At 38.5% G+C, this 21,783-nt stretch overlaps 1 protein-coding gene across 7 annotated transcripts in view; it reads left to right on the top strand.

Annotated features, from left to right (window-relative positions):
- The window catches only part of DPP6 (dipeptidyl peptidase like 6), a 1,357,728-nt gene that overhangs the window by 781,387 nt on the left and 554,558 nt on the right, over nucleotides 1-21,783 (top strand). For all 7 annotated transcript variants that reach the window (XR_006353239.1, XM_043966312.1, XM_043966314.1 and 4 more), the window contains exon 2: nucleotides 9,340-9,454. Coding sequence is in view for 6 of the 7 variants with exons in the window: in XM_043966312.1 (XP_043822247.1) it covers nucleotides 9,340-9,454 (115 nt within the window). In the remaining variant the exon portion in view is untranslated. The remainder of the gene's footprint in view (nucleotides 1-9,339; nucleotides 9,455-21,783) is intronic.

Here is a 21,783-nt window from a genome sequence, read left to right as displayed (position 1 = left end):
ACTGACCCACTCATATGACATTTATCATGTACTATCTGGCGATGTCACTTTTGTACATTTTATCTTCCGTACTATGTTGTAGGCCCTTCACAAACAAGTACCATGACTTCTAGTTATTTGTTCCTTTCTCCCCAATACGTTGTCCCTAGAGTGTTTATCACAGTAATTTGCAGTGTAGGAAATACTAAATAATTCTGTATTTTATGAATGAATCAATTTTTCAGAGGCAATCAAATTTAAAATTTAGTTTTATTACTATACTGGCTGAGGGCTAGACATTCTACTTATTTTTTATAACTAATCATTTCCATATTTCATATGGGCAAAAATATCCAAAGAGCAAGTACATAGGTTTGCCATAGAATTTTTAGATGTAGAAATGACCATCCAGTATAACCATTTAATATTATAGGTAATGAAGTTGAGGACCTAAGAGGTGAGGTAACTTAAATAAAGCTAAGTGGCAGAATCAGAATGAAGACCCCAGGACTCCTTTCTCACAGGTCCATTCTCTTCACCCTCTAAAATATTATTTTATCCAAGTGGGCTCCAGAGCTCTAGTGAGTATGAAATCTTCCACAGCCTTTCCTTTCTGCAATACATTCTTCCTGTTCAAACTTATTGCTTTGAGAATCTTATGATGATAGAAATACTGTTTGTATTTGATAGATAGATCTAGATCTAGATCTATACTACATAGATAGATATATCTATATCCATACATATATCTATGTAGTATATATCTATACTACATAGATAAATATATCTATATCCATACTATAGATATCTCTCAATTTATGTAGATAGATCGATACAGACATCTACATAGATAGATCAATTGATATAGATATATCTACATATCTATCGATATAGATATAGATCTGTTTAAGGGAAATCTCATAGAAACCTGATGACTTTCAAGTCAATCTTCAGCAACCCTGGTTTTCTAAAGATTTCACTTTGCATATCGATTATGAAATTCTGGTCTTGATCCTAATAAGATGAAGCCTTTACAGTACCATTCTTGGTTTTGTATTCTTCTCACATTATAACTGTGCAAATCAATCATGGGGTCACCACTAGTGACACTGGTTAAATCATTCTTGGCTTTGTGGCCAAGAGTATTTCACATGTCCATACATTTTTCTTTTCTCCAACTAGTTTTTGCCGATGGCTCTTGGCTTTCAGACACCAGTTCAGTTGTTAGCTCCTTAATATTTACTGAGTACCTGCAGGCAATTTCAACATCAGGCAAAGTGAAGTAGTATGTTGGGAGCCTAAGAATTATTTTTTCTACAATAGAAAGGTGAATTACTCTCATCTACAAATTACCAGTGAGTTTCACAAGAAAAAAGCAATTCAAACCAGCAGTATGATAGGTACCATTCAGATCTCCAGAACACCCACTCATTGTAGCAATGCAAAAAGTATAAATGTGATATACTTACAAGATCTGTATTTCTATGAATAGATTTCCTTTGCCCAGGCTTTATTGTGATTTTTTTCCCTTTAACAATAATCAGTCCAGAATTGTCTTTTTCTTTTCTTTTCTCCGCCCCCCCCCAAAAAAAAACATATTGTAAGACAGGAGAAAACATCTCTAAAACAAGTTATCAAGATGGAAATAGAGCAAAGTTAGAATGACTTTCTGAATAAAAAATAGGTAATATTTCAGAGTTAATTTCATCAAAGGAATCATCAGACCACTACATCACTGTGTCATATTAGCTTAAGGGTCTAAAATTGCCTTAGCTCTGATTTTTGAAATAGCCATTATAAAAATAGAGTCTCCAAAATTTTTATAGGTGGCAGACAGTAACATACCATTTCCAGCATTTTGGGGAGTGAACACTAGCTAAAATTTTCTCTCTTTCTCTCTCACAAAATTCGTGGTCTCATTCCAGGTATATGTCAGAATAAAAGGTAATTTGGAAGATGCTCTGCCTCAAGGGTTTCACACATACAGGCTGGTTGTTATCTGCTTTCACTGTGGTTAGTGAGCCTCTGCCAGCAACGAGTTGGTGGGCTTTAGAAATAACCCCAGTGGGGTAGCTAGGTGGCGTAGTAGATGGAGCACATGCCCTGGATTCAAGAGGACCTGAGTTCAAATCCATCCTCACACACTTAACAATTACTAGCTATGTGACCCTGGGCAAGTCACTTAATCCCAATTGCCTCACATGCACACAAAATAGCCCCAGTGCCTATGCAAGTAGCTCCAGCATAGAAGATATAATAGCAAGAATTCCAAAGGGAAATCCAAATTATTAGGAGATAGAGGAAGTCTTCAGTATTCATGGGAGATAGATTTTTGAAGTCCTGAAGCATTTGGAAATATGCCAGGATTTGTAATAAAGTTGGAACACCAGGAGTTGGGGGCAAGCCAAAGGGAGGATAGGATATACAGATGAGAGCAAGTGTGTTATAATACTAGACCAAAGAGATCTCTTCTGTCAACTTCTTTTAGTATCTGTTACTTTTCCTGTCCCTCCAACTAAATTCCTGTTCCTTGACACTGGTGTTAACTAGATGTTCAGTCATTTCAGTCATATTCTACAATTTGTGATTCCATTTGGGGATTTCTTTGGCAAAAACACTGGAGTGGCTTGTTATTTCCTTTTCAGATGTTATTTCCTTTTACAGATGAGGAAATTGAGGCAAAAGATTAAATGTCACTGTGGGTCACACAGCTGGTCTGGGGCCATATTTGAATATCGGTTTTCCTGACTCCAAGCCCTGACCTCTATCTACTGTGCCACTTAGCTGCCCCACATTTAGCTAGATACTGAGCTGATTAAAGCAAATTGTAGTAAGGTATGATTTCCCTGTGAAATATCTATTTGCAACTGGAAATGTATGCGCCCAAGTGGATCTCACACTGGACAGATGCTTAAAGGGTTATTTTTTTCTGTAAATACATTCGGCTGTTCCACATGCCTGGAATTCTTTCCTCATCTCTGCTTTCTGGCTTCTGTGGTTTTCTTCAAGTCTCAACTAAAGTCTCACCTTCTGCAAGAAACCTTTCCAGTTCTCTTTAGTTTTAGTGCCTTCTATCTGAGGGTAGCCCAAATTATCCTATTTGTAGCTTCATTGTAGTAATTTGCATATTGTCTCTCCATTACACTATGAATTCCTTGAGAGCAGGAATATATGTGTGTGCATGTATATATATACATAGATATGTAGATGTGTGTATATAGGGTATATGTGTGTGTGTGTGCATGTGTGTATTATATACACACACACACACACATACACACATATATTTATATATATTTGCCTTTGTATCCCCAGTGTTTAGCACAGTACCTGGGACATATATGCTTAATAAATGTTTCTTGACTGACTGATTTATCACCTTTGCATGTGGCTTCATATGCCCCATGAAACTCAGTAAAAATCCCAGAAAGGACAGGGACATTTTTGTACAAAATATTTATGGCATCTTTTTGTTGTGGCAAAGAATTGGAAACTAAGGGGATGCCAATCATTTGAAGAATGGCTGAACAAGTTGTTGTCATATGCTTGTGATATAGTACTATTTTACTATAAGCAATGATGAGCAGGATGCTCTTAGAAAAACCTGGAAACTTACATGAACTGATGTAAAATGAAGTGAGCAGATCCAGGAGAACATTGTACACAGAAACACAGCAATATTGTATGATGATCAACTGTGAGTGACTAAGCTATTCTCATAAATACAATAATCTAAGACAGTTCTGAAGGACTCATGATAAAAAATGCTATCCACATCCAGAGAAAGACCCAATGGAGTCTGAATTCAGATAGGGAAATACTTTTTTTAACTTTATATTTCTTAGGTTTTTTGCCTCTATTTTCTTCCATATCATGGCTAATGTGGAAATATGTTTTACGTAACTACACATGTATAAGTTATATCAAATTGCTTACCTTTTCCATGATGGAGGAGGAAGAGAATGAGAGAATTTGAAATTCAATTTAAAAAAATGTTAGAATTGTTTTTACATGTAATTGGAAAAAATAAAATATTTTAAAAAGAAAACTATCTCCAGTTGGACCCAGGCTGAATCTTATAGTCTTGTTCTTGTAAGGGATGTAAAACCTGTCATATTGTTACTTTCAGTCCAAAGAATAAAATACCATTTTCCTCTGAGGTTTGATTCATTGTCATGAGCATTGTCTGGAGTTGAAATGCTATAGGACAGTAGAAGAGGGTTTGGATTGGTTGAAAATGGATTATTGTGTTGTCGTTTTTTTTAAAGAATAGTTTAGTTTCATTCTCTTCCTCCTCCCCCCCCCCTGCCCCAACCTTCCCCTGTGGGTAGACCATCTGCTTGACACTCTCTGTCCTTAGTTAAGGGCAAGAAAATGAGAAATTGCCAGCCATCCCCATCGTGACTGGCAAGGCCATGCCCTTTACTGTCATTGCAGGTTCTGTTTTCCTATTGCCGCTCCTTCTGCAAGCATTGTACCATTCAAAGCATCCCATATCCTGCCATTTAATTCTAGTGCTGCATCTTGAGAAGGTTTGCAAAATCCTGAAAGGAACATTGAACACACTTTTCCTATTCCAATTCTGTTAGAGATTAATCATCTGTTCTCTTAATTGCCTGACATTGTCTAAATAATATCAAAACAGTCACCTAATTAAATGGCATAATCATTTGATTGTTTGGATTATTTTAATGGGTTATTTTGGTACCTCAAAGATTCATCTTCATTCCTCAAGAATTCTTCATTAAAAAGAAATCCAAATCACTTTCCAAAAGAAATATAGTTGATACATCTCTCTTGAATTTCTTTTTATTTTCTTTGGACCTGTGATTTCAATGGTATAGGGTTCCCAGCTCCCTTTCCCAGTGCAGCTGCTACCATACTGCAATTTAAGTCCTAAAGAGTTCCTGGGGGCAGTCAGAGGAGCCAGTGTGTATCAGAAATAGGATGGGAATCCATGTGGTCCCGAGTTCATGGTCAGCCTTCTACCCAGTTTACCCTGTTCTCTCACTGTATGCATAAGTTATGGAAAAGACATGAATAACTGACACCAAGTGCCATCTTTTCTCACTGTGTACCATGAACATATTGTTCAAACTGTTTGTTGAATCTCATCCTCTTGGTTCAGTGCTTGCTGTGTGCCATGACAGATATCTAGGAAGAATGAATCACCATGGATGGAGTTCTTCATTGTGCTTTCGGTTCTGCTTTATTTTATGACCCATAACTTGATGTCAAGTAATACGTGTTAATCCTTTGAGATCCCTGAAAACTACACAAGGATAAAAACTTCTTTCCTTTCTGCACTCTTCCTATTTCTTCTTTCCTTTGCCTCACCCCCCCCTTCTTCCCTCCCTTCCCTCTGTTTCCTTCTTCCTTTCTTCCTGTATGGTGCATTTCCTTTTTTTTTTTTTGCACCCTTTTTGCCTTCTCTTCTGCCTAGTCCGTATATTTAACCACTTGCCAAATCTTATTTCTGCCTGCAGGACATTATTCCAATCAGTACCCTCCTCTTCACGCACATGGCTATTGTCTTCCCTTGTGTCCTCATCCCTCCTTCCCTGGACTATTGTCATAGATTCCTAATTGGGCTCCCTGCTTCAAACCTGTTCCCCTCTTCAATCTGTCCTTCATATAGTTGCCAAACTGATTTTCCTAAAGTTCAACTCTAACCATTCCAATGCCCTACTCAGTAAATATAAACTCCAGTATTTCTCATTTAAAATACTTAATAACTTGGCCCCACCCTAACTTTTTTACTTAATTACATACTGCCTCCCTTCACACACTCTACAAAAGAATCAATATGGCCTACTTAATCCTCTCCATCTCCCAGCTCTGTGCCCCATACAGGGAATGTACTGACCTCCTCATTTCTATTTCTCAGAATTCATAGTTTTCAAGACTGTCTCAGCTAAAGTGACACCTTCCATATGAAACCTTTCCTAATTCCCTCAACTATTAGTACTTTTCCCAGCCTAAATCCCCTTGTATTTACTTTGCAGCTATTGTATATAATCCTACATATGTGCATGTTTTTTTTTTCTTGAGGACAGGTATTGTTTGATTTTTATCTTTGTATTCCAAGTACCCAGTATCTGGCACATAGTAGGGGCTTCATCACTACTTATTGATTGATTTCTTTTTTCCTTTCCTCATTCCTTTATAATGACCTTTCTCACTAAAGTTGCCATCTCCTTCCATGTTTTTCCCATCTGAATCAGGATTCGCAGTCCTGCTAGGTTCTGTGAAGCACTAGATTTGACAAATAGTCCTAAGGGAAATCCAGTGAGAGGCATGAAGTTAGGACAAGATAAGATGCATTAAACATTTAACTCTGAGAGGATAGGATGTGAATGCATTATTTCCAATAAGCCTCTATTATAAATGCCTGAATTATATGTCATAACTGTGGAAAATAAAAATACATAATGGAGTCATTTGAGAAATCAGTTCATAGAGCAGTGTGGCATCTTTGAGTGATTTTAATCTCTGGTTTCTTGCAGCTTACGTGTACAAGTGGCATAAAATGTGGAGAATTGCATCACCAATCACTCAGTTAATAATCTTCCAGGGAAGCTGCATTTTGTAGCTAAAACATCAAGCTAAAAATAAGCTTGGACTTCAGTAGTTTCCTTAAGAACAGAGACTTGACCAATTAAAATGTCCATTTGCATCCCAGGTTTTTTTAAAGCTCCCACTGCTATTTACTTTGGCTGCTTAGAAGTGAAGGTAACCAAGGAAGACAGTCTTAGAGGACAAGACTCAAGTGGCTTCCAGAAGTGGGTTGGGGAAGGGAGGATGCCCTCCTGCAGAAGGTAGCATTTGAGTTGAAAGCTGAAGAATGCCAGGAATGCTAACAGGAAAAGTAAGGAAGGAGAACTATCCTAGGCTCTGCCAGTCCAGCATTCTGTTATGTGTAGCACTGAGCTGGTCAGAATGTCCTAAAGTAAGTAATTAAACTGTAAGAGTCTCAGGAACCTGTCTCTGGACCTCCTTTGCTTGTGGGAGCCTCCACATAGAAGCTGGCCCAGGATTAAACCTCATTTTCACTAACTTGGGCAAAAACTTTGTACCTGTATTGAAAAAGGGATTACTTTGGACTTGGCTCATGGGTATTGCTCAGTTTCCCAGGGTGGAATTATAGGCTTCTCTGATCCTTTGATGGATATCATATCGGGCTTAGGTTTTCAAAAGCTTCAATGCCTGCTAGTTGAGTTAATCTTTAAGTTTGCCACTTCAAACATCCAATTTGTGTTCCTCCAATTCAGGTTTACCTGTTCTCTGGAGAAGAAAATTTTCCAAATGAAAATAGGATGCAATAATGTCTCTCTGTGTACATGTAAAATTACCCTGGTGTTTAAATGTGAGAGCACTGTTTAAAAAGCAAATCTGAAGCATCTACATTTAAGGAATAGGAATATGGTTGATACAGATGAATTAGAATCATATTATCATAAAGCAAGATGTACTTACTGAAAACTGTTTTCTTGTTCATTTGTTGATTGATTCTTTTATTCATTCAAAAATATTACTTCAGCACCAGCTATGGGCAAGACACTGAGATATAAAAATATACATTTGTCCTTCACCCTAGAAGCCTATAATACAGTGGGGATTGAAAGATAAGGTAGATACAGATAAAAAGACAAGGCAATTTATGTCAAATGTGACATAAGTAGTACAGTCGATAGGAAATAGTAATCAAGAGCAGAGAGAGAGAGAGAGAGAGGAGGGAGGAGGAGGGAAGAAAAGAAGGAAGAGGAGGGAGGAGAGAAGGAAGACGTGAAGGAGGGGAATGACTGACTTATCAGAGGTATATCAGAGGCACCTTCTTCAAGAAGGTAGACCCATTTTAAGTGAAATTGAAAAGATGGGGAAGATGTTTTAATCTGGATATGGACAGTGGGATTGGGATGATCCAGGTGGGCAGTAAAAGTGGCTGGTCAAACTATGGAGAGAATAAGGGTATAAATAAAATACACAAGAACAGTCCTGGGGAGATGCTCTGAGCCCTCTACCTACAAAATAAAGTACAGAAAATAATCACACAATGATAAATTGGAACCAGATCACTGAAAGAGCCTTGAATGTCAGTGTAAGGAAGTTTGACCTTTATTCTACAGGCAGCAGAGCTTCAGGAAGATAAAGTGATTTTAGGATGTAGGATGAATTATAGAGAGGAGAGACAAAAGTCTGGGAGACCTGCTAAGAAGCTAGAGCAGAAATCAGAGCATAATGCAGAGATAGATATCTATCTCACATATTGTCCCAGCTGTGCTTTTTCTTCCTCTGAACTCTGCCCAACTTGTTCTTGAGAGCCTGAGTGCAAACTATACTTACTTAACCATTTCCCTCAGGGCTGTTCCTGTATATCTTTACCCTTGCTTTATTATTTAGTCAGCCAGTTTGGGGGATGCTGGCCCTTCTCATAAGTATAATGTCTCTGTAACATGACCAGGCATCCATATTCTCCTCCTGGCTAATGACTGGAACTTCCTAAATGGGCACATAACCCTTTATTCTATTGTAGCAGGAGTTTGTGTGTGTGTGTGTGTGGGGGGGTGGAGCAAATAATGTTAGTCTAGGAGAGGAAATACAGGGATTTGGTGTTTTTCTAGGACACTAAAACATACCCCAGAGTGATGGGGTAGAAACACAGGAGAATTTTATCCCATATTTGACATCATCACAAATTACTTCCTGGTGAATTGGTCTCCACTCCAAGAAGATGTTGACCACAATCCTAACATGCAGAATGATGCCTTTCCCATGGTGCAATACACACAAAAATGCCTTTATAGGGAAAACTCATCAGAATCTCCTCACAGTGCTGCTGCCCTCTATCTTGAGGGCCAAAGACTTGGGTCCATTTCTCTTTCCATCAGTAAGTCACTTTTGACAAGAGGCAATAGGGCTATAGCCAGTCTTACATCTTCTATCAGTAGTAATTCCCCTTCCTTCCCCTCAAATCTCCCAGCTAAATAGGACTGCTGAAGACTGAAATTGCAGCCTACTTACTGGTTAGGCATTTCACCTGCTCCCCCCAGGTCTGGGAGGTCCCCTCAGCTACCATGCTGTCTGGAGCATGTATGCTAAGGTGGAATGATCAAGTGACAAAAATCAGATCCTTTCCTGAGAGGTTGTGATTGGGACCCATGAGATGGGGAAAGAGAAATCAGTCACCATAAGTACCTGAAAAGGAACACATCCAGAAATTGCTTTGGTACAGGTAGCCCTGCATATGTACACTTTTGTTCCCAAATTTTGCCTCTGGCTTTTGAATTACAGGAGCTATTGACTTCGTGAGATTGGTGTTGCTCCTTTTCATTCACTGGTATTCTCTTTTGCTGTTTGCAGGAGTTGGTGGGAAGTAATCCTCCACAACGGAATTGGAAAGGAATTGCGATTGCTTTGCTTGTTATTCTGGTGATCTGCTCCCTGATTGTCACCTCGGTTATTCTTCTCACACCAGGTATTTCTAACATTTCATTCTTGGGAAGGCCAGCCAGTGTTAACCCTGAAATGCAACTAAACCTTAAGGTTCTTTCCAAAGGACTGCCTGTTGTATGATTTATTTTCCCCAGGTGAACCCTCTGGTAGTATCTACTAGAAAAATTGTTTTAGATAAGTTTTCAGTGTAAAAAAGGCTGGTCTACCCTTCTCTGAATTTGTAACATATTTCTATAATTATTGGTTAAGTGGCAAATGCCTGGAGTACAGAGACTGTTTCTAATCTTACCAGGTAAGTACTGTGTGATTTCCCTTTTATGGCAACTAGGAGAATTAATGATGCTGGCATAATACTAATAATAATCATAGACTCAATTGTTTTATTTTAAAAACTGGGACAATCAGCTTTTTTGTCCCATGTAGTTTTATCTTATGATTTCTTGAAATATATCTCTGGTGAACTGGGCTTTGATAAAGCCCACTGGGATTCAAATAGAGCTACTTGACCATGACTTAAACCCAAATCACTCTGGCTCTCTCTGATTAGCCAATAATAGGTCCTAAGCTAAGTCTCACTTGGTCATTGTTGGGGGTTTCAATGGTTCAGAGAGTGTAAATAGCAATTGTTTCTTTTCTGGCCAGAAACCCTGAGAGTTTTCCCCTCCCAGTTTAATTTTTATTTTTTTGAGTAGGCAAACTCGGTCATCTTTTGCCTCATTTCTTAACTAGCTGAATGAGTGTTGCCTCAAACAAATGGAGACCTGGAAAGACTTTAGCTTAAAAAGGCCAAGGTCTCCCACTGAATTTGGGGTCATCTCCAGTCATTCTGACCTATGTCTTGCCACTGGATTCAGATGACCCTGGAGGAGAGAAGGAAGCTGATAAGTTTATACATCTTTGCCTCCCTTAAATTTAATTCACTCGTGAGTCAAGACATCACCCTCATGATGTCATTGGTTCTTTTCCAGAATGAAGGAAAAATAACGATCTCTCTCTCTCCAATCTCTCCTCTCTGTCTCTCTATCATCTTTCTCCATCTCTGATCTCTGTATATATTCTTAAGGTTTGCCCCATCACTTATATTCTTACCACTTTGGTGCTTCCCAACAACTCTATGAAATGGTTATATATTATAAATGAGGAAACTGAGCCTCAAAAAGGGGAAACAACTTACCCATGGTCACACAGCTAGTAAAAATCAGAGTTAGAGTTAGAGTCCAGGTCTCCCTAACTGCTCATTCAACATTCCACTACATGATGTTCTCTCTCTCCACAAAGACACACATATATGGTTTTTATAGGTGTATAATAGGTGTATATGCATGTAACATGTATGTGTTTATATACATGCAAACACATACATGTGTATGTGTGTGTATATATGCATGCATACATGCACGGCTCTATAGTAAGTACTCTAATTTTCCTAAAGCATAACTACGACAATGCTACCCGCCCTGTTCAGTGAGTTCCAGTGGTTCCCATTCATCTTTAGGATCAAATGTAAACTCCTCCTTTGTACACTTAAAGCTCATCATAGCTGGGCCCTGGGCCCCTTCCTACCTTTACAATCTCCTTACATTTCATACACCAATACTGGGCCTTTTTGCCATTAATCAAATGTGTCTCTCCATCCCCTATTTCTGTGCTTTTGTGGTGGCCGTTCCTCATGCCTTGAATACTCTGTGCCTTCACCTCCACCTCATGCTTTTTCCCAGTTACCTTCAAGATTTGGCTCAGATGCTACTTTGTGAAGCAGTCCTTTGCTGGTCCCTCTCACTACTAGTGCCTCCCCTCCAATTTTTCCTTCTATTCATGCTGTCTATATCATATATGGGCCTTACATGTGGTCTCTCCCCCTAGAATGTTAGCTCATTGAGGTCAGAGATTATTTTTGTCTTTCTTTGTATATTCTCAGCTTAGCATGGCACCTGCCATATTTTTATTGTTCAGTTATTTTTCAGTAGTGTCTGACTCTCTGTGACCCTATTTGGGCTTTTATTGGCAAGATACCAGAGCCATTTCCTTCTCCAGTTCATTTTACCTAGATGAGGAAACTGAGGCAAACTGGGTCAAGTGATTTGCTCAGGGTCACACAGCTAGTAAATACTTGAGGCCAGATTTGAATGCAGAAAGATGATTCAGAGCTAAATTTAGGCCTGGCACTCTACCCACTACATGACCTAGCTGCCCCAGGCACAAAGTAAGCACTTAATAATGGTTTCTTAACTCAGTGAAACATTTACACTTTCATCCCTGCCCTCCTAGAGCTTAATCTGGTAACAGCAATGAGGCATATAACCAGATAAGTATAACACTTGGCAGTTTAGAATAAGTACTACACATGTGCCGTCGATGATAAGTGAAGTAGGACTTCAGATGAAACTTTCTACTTGGAATTAATCAGGAAAAGGTTTCTGGGGAAATTTTTATTTGACCATGACCCTAAAGGATGAGTAGAAATTTAGTAGAGATGTGGAGTGGGGGGAGGAGGGGGGGGAGGAGGAAGCTCTTGGAGGAAATGGTAATTTAGCTGGGCCTTGAAGGATAAGTAGGAATTTAGTAGACAGAGATATGGGAGAAGGAAGAAATTCTTGGGAAAGATGGTATTCAAACTGGGCCTCGAAGAAGGAGTAGGAATTTAGTAGATGGAGAGAGGTGTGGGGAGGAGGAATGAGAAGAGCAGGATTGAATGATTTCAGTGTTTCTGGCAGTACTTCACTGATTTACAAAGCTCCTTCCTCATAAGAAATAGGTGAGGTAGCTTGTGTGAGCATTTTCATTTCCATTTTATAGATAAGCTCCAGAGAATTTAGGTGATTTGTTCAAGGTCACACAGTTATTAAATATTGGAGTTGGAACTCATCCCCAATCCTCACACCAGGACATCTGATTCCAAGTCTGATATTGCTTGCCCATAACCATATTCTACTACCTCTCTAGGAAGTACAATTTATGTCTCAGAAAAACAGTATGGCATGAAACTTGTGTCAATTTTTAATCCACTTTCATCAAATTTATTAACTGCCTGTTTATGCATAGTTACTCTACACTGGCACATTGAAAGGGTGCATGGTTAGGAAATAGATTCAGGACCAGAAATATCTGGGTTCAAGTCTCACCTTTGACACATAATTACTATGTGACCTTGGTTAAGTCACTTAGCCACTCGATATTCTAGGCCAGTGGTGTCAAACTCAAATAGAAATGGGGGCCATTCATCTATAATTAGGCCCACATACTCACTTAGTTTAAGAATGTAATGTTATCTATGTTTTATTATAATTTTATTGATTTTGTTAAATGTTTTTCAGTTTTATTTTCATCTGGTTCAGGCTACACTCAGGAGTGGTTCAGGCAGTATCCAGGGCCAGCTTGATGGTGCAGCAGATAAAGCATCAGGCCTGGCATCAGGAATACATGAGTTTGTTAAGGGCTAAAATTCTAGCTAAACTGTCTAAAATATCTAATGAGTGGTCGCCAATCAATTACAAGCTTTAGCAAGAGTTAGACTTTTAAGCATTTATTAAGGAGAATAAGAATTTGGTAAAGAGAGAGAGAAAGGCCTAGATTCCTATCTATTAAAGGGAGAGCACATTTCTAGCTCCCTTCTCCGCCAGAGTCCAGAGGAAAGAGCCCGAGACTGAGCGCCAGTCTCTTCCTTCCTCCTCCCACTAGCCCGCGTCACTTCCTGACTCCTGGTCTTGCCCTCAAAGACCTTCGCTTCATGGGCAGAACTCTTCTACAGTAAGTCTCCAGCAGGTGGCATCATTCCAATCGTTACAAGTTCAAGTCCAGTCTCAGATACTTTGTAGACTCTGGCCAGTCACTTAACCTCTCTTTGCCTCATTTTCCTCACCTGTAAAATAGAGATAATACTATCACCTATCACCTAGGGTTGTTGTGCAGATTAGAAAATATTTATAAAGTACTTTGCCAACTGTTATATAAATAAAAGTGTTATATAACTGCTAGAGATGATGATGATAAAGATAATAATACAGAGACATAAATGCTTTTGCTTCTTGCCCTCAAAGAGCCTACATTCTTTCTTCTTTGCTTATATACATGAAATAGAAGCTTCTTGAGGAAAAGTGGGTGTAATTATTCTAACTTGGAGTATAAGTTGATTCTAATTTTGCCACTTAACTGTAAGCAATTCGCATGACCCTTTGAGCCTTAGATATAGATGGCAGATACTAATGATTGAAAGACAATGAAATAATAATCAGATAGTGCCTAGCACATTGTAAGAGCTATATAAATGCCATCTATTGTAATAATAATTATAGTTATTATTATTATTACCACTATTTTTATGTTACTAGCAGGGTGTATATTTGACAACTCTGTTCCAGTCAACTCTCTAAGACTAAGTTGCAGAGAAGGTGCCAACTTAATTGGTATATAGAGCTTCCTAATCCAGGAATTATCTATACCAATGAAATCCAAGATCTGGGCTCTATTCCTATCCATATAACCTTGTTATTTAATAGACTCTATGGCTATTTATCCCAGGATGTACCTGACCTCCATACTTTAACAAATCAGCAATCTTAAGATTATCTTCAACACAGTTGTACCTCATTGGTGTCTTCTCATCTTGTATGACTCTCGTCCAAGTCTTGCCATCAGTTCTCTATAGTGCTCCTCCTTCCTCCCCAATATTCTGGGGGCTTTCTTCCAGATGCCTTGATGTTAGTTATATAGCAGTGATAGAGATAAGCAGTCTATTGGTTATCACTCTGTCACTGGCTAAAGATATTTGGTTTTCTACTCATACACTTCTGTGTTGACATCCTTTATAAAAGCATTCCTATTAAGGATATCCAAATCCATGCTGAACAATGGTAGAAAAGGACATAAATAGTAATGAAAAAGTGAATTATAGAATTCTCAAGTCTTTTGTGATAAGCAAAATAATCTGCATTAGAAAGAGTCTTCTGAACTTTGAAGATACAGTTAATTTGGTCTTTTGGAATGCACTCATTATGCTGTGTAGAAACTAATGAGCTGAGGGGAAGTTCATAGAATTATTGAATGCTGGGAAACTGAAAGGGATCTTAGTAGACATTTAGTCTAACCTTTACATTTTAAAGGTGAGAAAAGGGAGGCATTAGAGAGGTTAAATGATTGAATACAGACTCAAAAAGCTAATTCATTTCAGAGCTAAAACTAGAACTAAGGGCTTTTGATTCTGAATTTTTCTTGTTTCCTTATTCCTAGCTTTTCCATTGAGCCATGCTGCCTTGAGAAATTCTACTTTTCTAGAGAGTTTTAAAATTAGGAAAGAGCAGCCTGGGATGGTTGAACTAGATACTTCTAGTGCTAAAACAAAATGGAACCCATGCTCAAGAGGAAAGTTTCATTGAAAGAACAGCTTTTGATAAAAGGCTACATAATGTCAAATTTCTGGATTGATTATTTTCAGTTTTTTAAATGGGACTAGTAGTATTGGCAACAGTATATATTAGTTATAGTAGACCCTAGCTCTACCTTAAATGTTTCTGAAAGATGATTTTCATCCTATTTATTTTACTTTTGCCTTTCTTGATACCTAGACTAGAACCATGTTTACATGTAAAAAGAGCTTTATTCTCTAGTTGATTCTTCCCTTGTCATCCCTGGGTTTACTTGTCTTTCATAGACTAATGAGATTCTATGTTATGTGCATTTATTCTCCCATGGATATAGGAGCTTTGCTCTCATTCAGAATCACAAGGGGCCTTAAAAATGCCAGTTTGGAGTGCAGCAGAACAGTTGCCAGGAGCATCTTGTAGACACAAATATCCAATAACAATAAGGTTGTGCTGCTGAAGTCTCGACTGAGTCATTTAAAGACTGAGAACCTAGCCCTGGGAAATTTTTTCATTTCTTTGCCAAGCAAAGCATAAGACTGTGTCAAAGAAAATTTCATCCTCTCCTTTACACGTCTTATAGACTCAAGTCAGTTCCCACATAAGTGCAACATTTAATACCGCGTGTAAGTGCTTCTAATTCAGTTCTTGCACAGAATAGGACCTAGACTTATCCCTTCCACTTTGGGAAGAAAGAGGCACCAACCATTCAACTAGTTCAAGTGCTAAACACTGATAAACTATTTGGCAAGGGTAGCAACAGCAAACTGCTCTTTGAGCCACAGCTAGCATACTTCATGTGTTCAGATGGCTTCTAGAAAAGATTTAGAAAAGTGGAATGTTCTTTTTTTTTTTTCCTGTGTCCTAAGTAAAACCTGTGGGAATTCAAAGGATGCGGTAGGAGGAGTGGAGAGTAGTGGCAACAGCAGCAGCAGCAGCAGCTGGCAATTAGACGGCTCTTTATGGTTTATAAAATGTTTTACATATGTTACCTCATTTGATCCTTAGAAATGTGAAAATACAGGGGGAAATGAAGAAGGAAAATCAAAGAGATGAAGAAAGCATGTTCTCCACATGATCACATGCAGTCCAATGGGCAACATGGGGGAAGTGGCATAGTCCCCCAGATGGGGACTGTTGGATATGGAGTCAGAGGACCTGAGTTTAAATCTCAACTCTGCTATTAATTGTTATGTTGTATGTGTGATTTTATGTCAGTTGCTTCAGCTCTCTGGGCCTCAGTTTCCCTGTTTGCAAAAGCAGAGGTTTATACTGTACTTACCTCTAAGGTCTCTTTCTCTTTTAGATCTGTTCTAAATCTCTGTGTTCAAAGACATCATTGAGTTAGACCTCCATATGTATATCTTGGAAAAGCACTGTAGCCGTACAGTAATCCAGGGAGATAATGGAAGAGGAGGGAAAAAGCAGGCTTAATCACATTTGGTAAATTGTGCAGTGTTTTCAATGATCCCAGGCTTATCTATGCTGCAGAAATCTATCTTTTTCATATCAGTATTCCTCCAGTGATGCTATATGGCTGCAAGTCATAGAACAATATGATATCACAAGAATACAATTCTCAGATAACCCAAAGGAGAAGAGAAAGGCACGTGGTAGGTGTTATAAGCTATAAAATATTACTAACTGTAACTTCCTCTTAACAGAAAGCATCAGAAATATTCTCAAGGTCAAGGATAACTGGAAAATCCAGTTTATTAGTGATCTAATAAAAGTAAAGGATAATTGAACAGTCCAAGTCTTATGCTCTCACTTTCAAAATATATTTTTAAAAATCTAACATGTAACCCACAACACATTTGGTAAATCCTTTAAGAAAACTTATGGAAGAATAGGGGTAAGTATCATATAGGAAAGTACAGTTTGATCAGTAGAGGGATTGTTGACATTGATGAAATGATTGATGCACCTAAGTATTGAAATAAAGGTAGAAAGAAAAAATACAAAGTGGGTATTTTTTCACATCTTAACACTTTTCTTGGCATTACTTATAAAGCTTTTCCAAGTTCTTATCTTCTGAGGCTCTGTGTCCTGCTGGATCAAGGGCCTTTATCCATACTTGTTGAGTTAGGCATATCATGATGCTGTTCTGGGTATCACCTACCTTCATCACTTTTTTTCTATTTCTTTTTTTTTTACTGCTGTTTGTCATTCATTCTTTGTTGTTGTTGAGTATTTTATTATTTTCCAGTTACATATAAGGATAGTTTTCAACATTTTTTTTCATAGGATTTTTAGTTCCAAATTTTTCTCCCACCCTCCCTTCCCTTCCTCCTCTCCAAGACAGAAAGCAATCTAATATGGGTTATATTCACATTAAACATATCTCTGCATTGGCCATATTGTGAAAGAAGAGTCAGAGTACAAGGGAAAAACCTCAAAAAAGAAGGGAAAAAAAGCCCCAAAGTAGAAACAGTATAGTTCAATCTGCATTCATAAACCACAGTTCTATTTTCTGGATGTTGAGAACATTTTCTATTATGAAGTTCTTTGAAATTGTTCTGGACCATTGCATTGCTAAAAAGAGCCAAGTCTATCACCATTGTTCATCATACAATGTTGCTGTTACTGTATACAATGTTGTACTAGTTCTGTTCCCCTCAGTCAACATCAGTTCATGTAAGTCCTTCCAGGTTTCTCTGAACTCCTGCTCATCATTACTTTTCATATTGATTTTTTAAAGCTTTGTGTTCTAAATTTTCTTCTTCCCTCCCTCCTCATCCCTCCCTATGAAATCCAGTAATTCAATATAAGTCATACATGTGCAGTTATGCTAAACATCTTCTCATTAGTCAGGTTGTGAAAGAAAATAGACAAAATACCTTTAGAAAGAGGAGCTAACAAATAAAATTATACTTCAATCTGTATTCAAATATCAGCAGTTCTTCCTCTGTTGATGGTTTACATTTTTCATAGGTCCTTCTGATAGCATCCTGCTCATCATTTATTTCACAGTTATTTTGTTTGTTTGTTTTGTTTTTGTTTTGTTTTGTTTTTTAGTGAGGCAATTGGGGTTAAGTGACTTGCCCAGGATCACACAGCTAGTAAGTGTCAAGTGTCTGAGGTAAAATTTGAACTCAGGTCCTCCTGAATCCAGGGCTGGTACTCTATCCACTGTGCCACCTAGCTGCCCCCACGGTTACTTTTGTTAACTGTATTCACATCCTTCTGGCAACTCATGCGGCAGCACTGGTACCAAACTGTATTGGCTCTGCCTCTCGTTTGGATCCACCAATGTCGTGGAGAGGGAAAACCTGCTTCTTGGGCAACAGCTTGTTTTTCAATTGATCCGCCCAGGCCAGCGCCCTGGAGAGGACACTCCAGCTACTCCTCATGGATTAGATACAACATGGGATGCAGCAGTTACCAGTTATAAGTCACTCAGGAGCTGCAGCTCTCGTATTGGACTGCACAGCCACACTGTGGCCTGCGGCTCTTCAAGGCACTGATCCAAGGTCGTCCACGACTGATGGAGGCCTACATACACAATTACCCAACATCTTATTCCCTCCCCTTAATATTTACTCTATTTTCTGTCTTCCTTCACCCTATCCATCCTCAAAAGTGTTTTGCTTTTTACTGCCCCCTCCCCCAATCTGCCCTTCCCTCCATTGCCTCCCTCCCTTACCCCCTTCCCTTTCCACTTTCCCACAGGGCAAGATATATTACTATACCCTTTGGGTGTATATGTTATTACCTCTTTGAGCCAATTCTGATGAGAGTAAGGCTCACTCACTCCCCTGCTCCTTCACCATCTTCCCCTCTACTCCATAATCTCTTTCTTGTTTCTTTTATGTGAACTACTTTTCCCCAATCCATCTCTCCCTTTCCCTTTCTTCCATTGCATTCTTCTTACCCCTTAACTCTATTTTGAAGATGTCATCATGGGTCAGCTAGGTGACACTGTGGACAAAGGACCAGCCCTGGACCCAGGAGGCCCAGAGTCCAAATCCAGACCCAGATATAAGGCACATCACCCTACCTGCCCCACAAAAAAGGATAAACATAAACAAATGCTTTACAGATATCATCCCTTCATATTCAATTCACACCTGTGCCCTCTAAGTATATTCCTTTCAGTTGCTCTAATACTGAGAAAGATCTTATGAGTTAGAAGTATTATTTTTTGATGTAGGAATGTACACAGTTTAATCTTTTAATATCACTCATGATTTATTTTTCCTGTTTACCTTTTTATGCTTCTCTTGGGTCTTGTATTTGAACATCAAATTTTCTATTCAGTTCAGGTCTTTTCATCACAAATGCCTGAAAGTCCTCTTTTTCATTGAAGTCCCATCTTTCCCCTGAAAGATTATACTCAGTTTTGCTGGGTATGTAATTTTTATCTGTAGTCTCAGTTCCATTGCCCTCTGGAATATCAAATTCCATGCCCTCTGGTCCTTTAATGTAGATGCTGCTAGATCTTGTTTTATCCTTACTGTAGCTCTACAGTATTTGAATTCCTTTTCTTTTAGCTGCTTGCAATATTTTCTCCTTGACCTGGGATATCTGAAATTTGGCTATAACATTCCTGAAAGTTTTCCTTTTGGGATCTCTTTCAGGAGGTGTTTGATGGATTCTTTCAATTTCTATTTTACCTTCTGCTTCTAGAATATCAGGGCAATTTTTCCTGATAATTTCTTGGAAGATGATGTCTAGGCTCTTTTTTTGCTCATGGCTTTCAGGTAGTCCAGTGATTTTCAAACTATCTCTCATGGATCTATTTTCCAGTCCAGCTGTTTTTCAAAGGAGATATTTCATATTGCCCTCTACTTTTTTTTTACAGCAAATTTCTTTTTTTTTTCTTTTTGCTATTTTTTGGTGGGGCAATGAGGGTTAAGTGACTTGCCCAGGGTCACACAGCTAGTAAGTGTCAAGTGTCTGAGGCTGGATTTGAACTCAGGTCCTCCTGAATCCAGGGCCACTGCTCTATTCACTGTGCCATCTAGCTGCCCCCTTGCCCTCTTTTTTTATTCAATTGGATTTGTTTTACTGTATCTTTGTTTCTCATAAAGTCACTAGCTTCCATTTGTTCAATCCTAATTCTTAGGCACTTATTTTCTTCAGAGAGATTTTGTATCTCCTTACACTTTGGCTTTTCAAGCTATTGATTTTTTTCTCATGAATTTCCTGCATTGCTCTCATTTCTCTTTCCATTCTTTCCTCCATCAGGAAACAAAACTATCACTCTTTGCAGATGATATTATGGTATACTTGTAAATCCTGAAAAATCAACTGAAAAATTACTTGAAATAATTAACAACTTTAGCAAAGTTGCAGGATATAAAATAAATCCACATAAATCATTAGCATTTCTATACATGACCAACAAAGTCCAGCAGCAAGAGATAGAAAGAGAAGTTCCATTTAAAGTAACTGTTGACAATATAAAATACTTGGGAGTCTACTTGCGAAGACTAATCCAGGAAATCTATGAACACAATTGCAAAACACTTTTCACACAAATCACATCAGATCTAAGTAGTTGGAAAATATCAATTGCTCATGGATAGGCTGAGCTAATATAACAAAATGACAATTCTACCTAAATTAATTTACTTATTCAGTGCTATACCAATCAGACTACCTAAAAATTATTTTATAGAGCTAGAAAAAATAATGTCAAAATTCATCTGGAAAAGCAAAAGGTCAAGAATATCAAGGGAACTAATGAAAAAAATGCACAGGAAGGTGGGCTAGCTGTACCAAATCTGAAGCTTTAGTATAAAGCGGCTGTCATCAAAACTATTTGGTATTGGCTAATAAATAGAGTGGAGGATCAATGGAATAGGTTAGGCACAGGAGACACAGTAATAAATTACTTTAGTAATATACTGTTTGATAAACCCAAAGACTCCAGCTTCTGGGATAGGAACTCAGTATTTGCCAAAAACTGCTGGGAAAACTGGAAGACAGTATGGCAGAAACTAGGCATAGACCAACATCTTACACATTTCACTAAAATAAGGTCAAAATGGATAAAAGATTTAGACATAAAAGGTGATACCATAGGTAAATTAGGAGAGGAAGGAATAGTTTACCTCTCAGATCTTTGGAAAGGAGAACAGTTTATGACCAAACAAGAGATAGAGAATAGTATGAAATGCAAAATGGAAGATTTTGATTACATTCTTTCCTCCATCTCTCTAAATCTTCCTTCTATCTTTCCTACTTTCTCTTCAAAGTCCCTTTTGAGTGCTTCAATGGCCTGAGACCAATTCATATTTTTCTTGGAAGCTTTGGATGTTGGAGCTTTTACTTTGTTATTATCTTCTTCTGAGGGTGTATTCTGGTCTGCCTCTCACCCAAAGAAGCTGTCTATTGTCTGCTGTCTTTTTTGCCTACTCATCTCAGCCTGGAAGCAAATGTCTAATTGAAATCTGATTTTCTATGGTCAGAAGCTAGGCGTGCCTGTACCCATCTCCCACTGGGCCTCCACCACTCAATTTGGCCCTGGTTCAGAACCAGGGTGCTTTGCCCCAACTCTATCAGAGACTGCAGCCACTTCACCCCAGCCAAATACCAAAACCCCTCCGTGGTCCATGAGATGAGCCTCAGAAGAAGCCGCTGGCACTGAAGACAGGCACTGGAAGCACTGTCTGTTCCTGCCTGGGTCTGGACTGTGTGCTAAGCTCCTCACCCAGCCTGATCAGCAGGTGATCCCAATTGCCATCTTTGGCTAGAAAATAGTCTCACTCTGTTCTTATGTCTGCAAGGCTGCTCTGTTGTTTTTATTTTTGTTGTTGGTTTTGGTTATATGTTGTTTTTTTATAGCATTATTTGGGAGTGAGTGGATGGGTTTATCTGGAGCTTGCAGGAATCAAAGCCTCTCCTCTGCCATCTTGGCTCTGCCCTCCTCCCCTTCATATCTTTCAAAAATGCAGCAGCAATCTCTGGTTTGATTTTTAATTTTTTTAAGTGTTTTATTTTTTTCCTGTTACATGTAAAGATAGTTCTCAACTTTTGTTTATACAAG

This window comes from Dromiciops gliroides, chromosome 5 (assembly GCF_019393635.1).
Source record: "Dromiciops gliroides isolate mDroGli1 chromosome 5, mDroGli1.pri, whole genome shotgun sequence".
Taxonomy (NCBI): Eukaryota; Metazoa; Chordata; class Mammalia; order Microbiotheria; family Microbiotheriidae; genus Dromiciops; species Dromiciops gliroides.
This window is presented reverse-complemented; position numbering and strand designations above follow the sequence as displayed.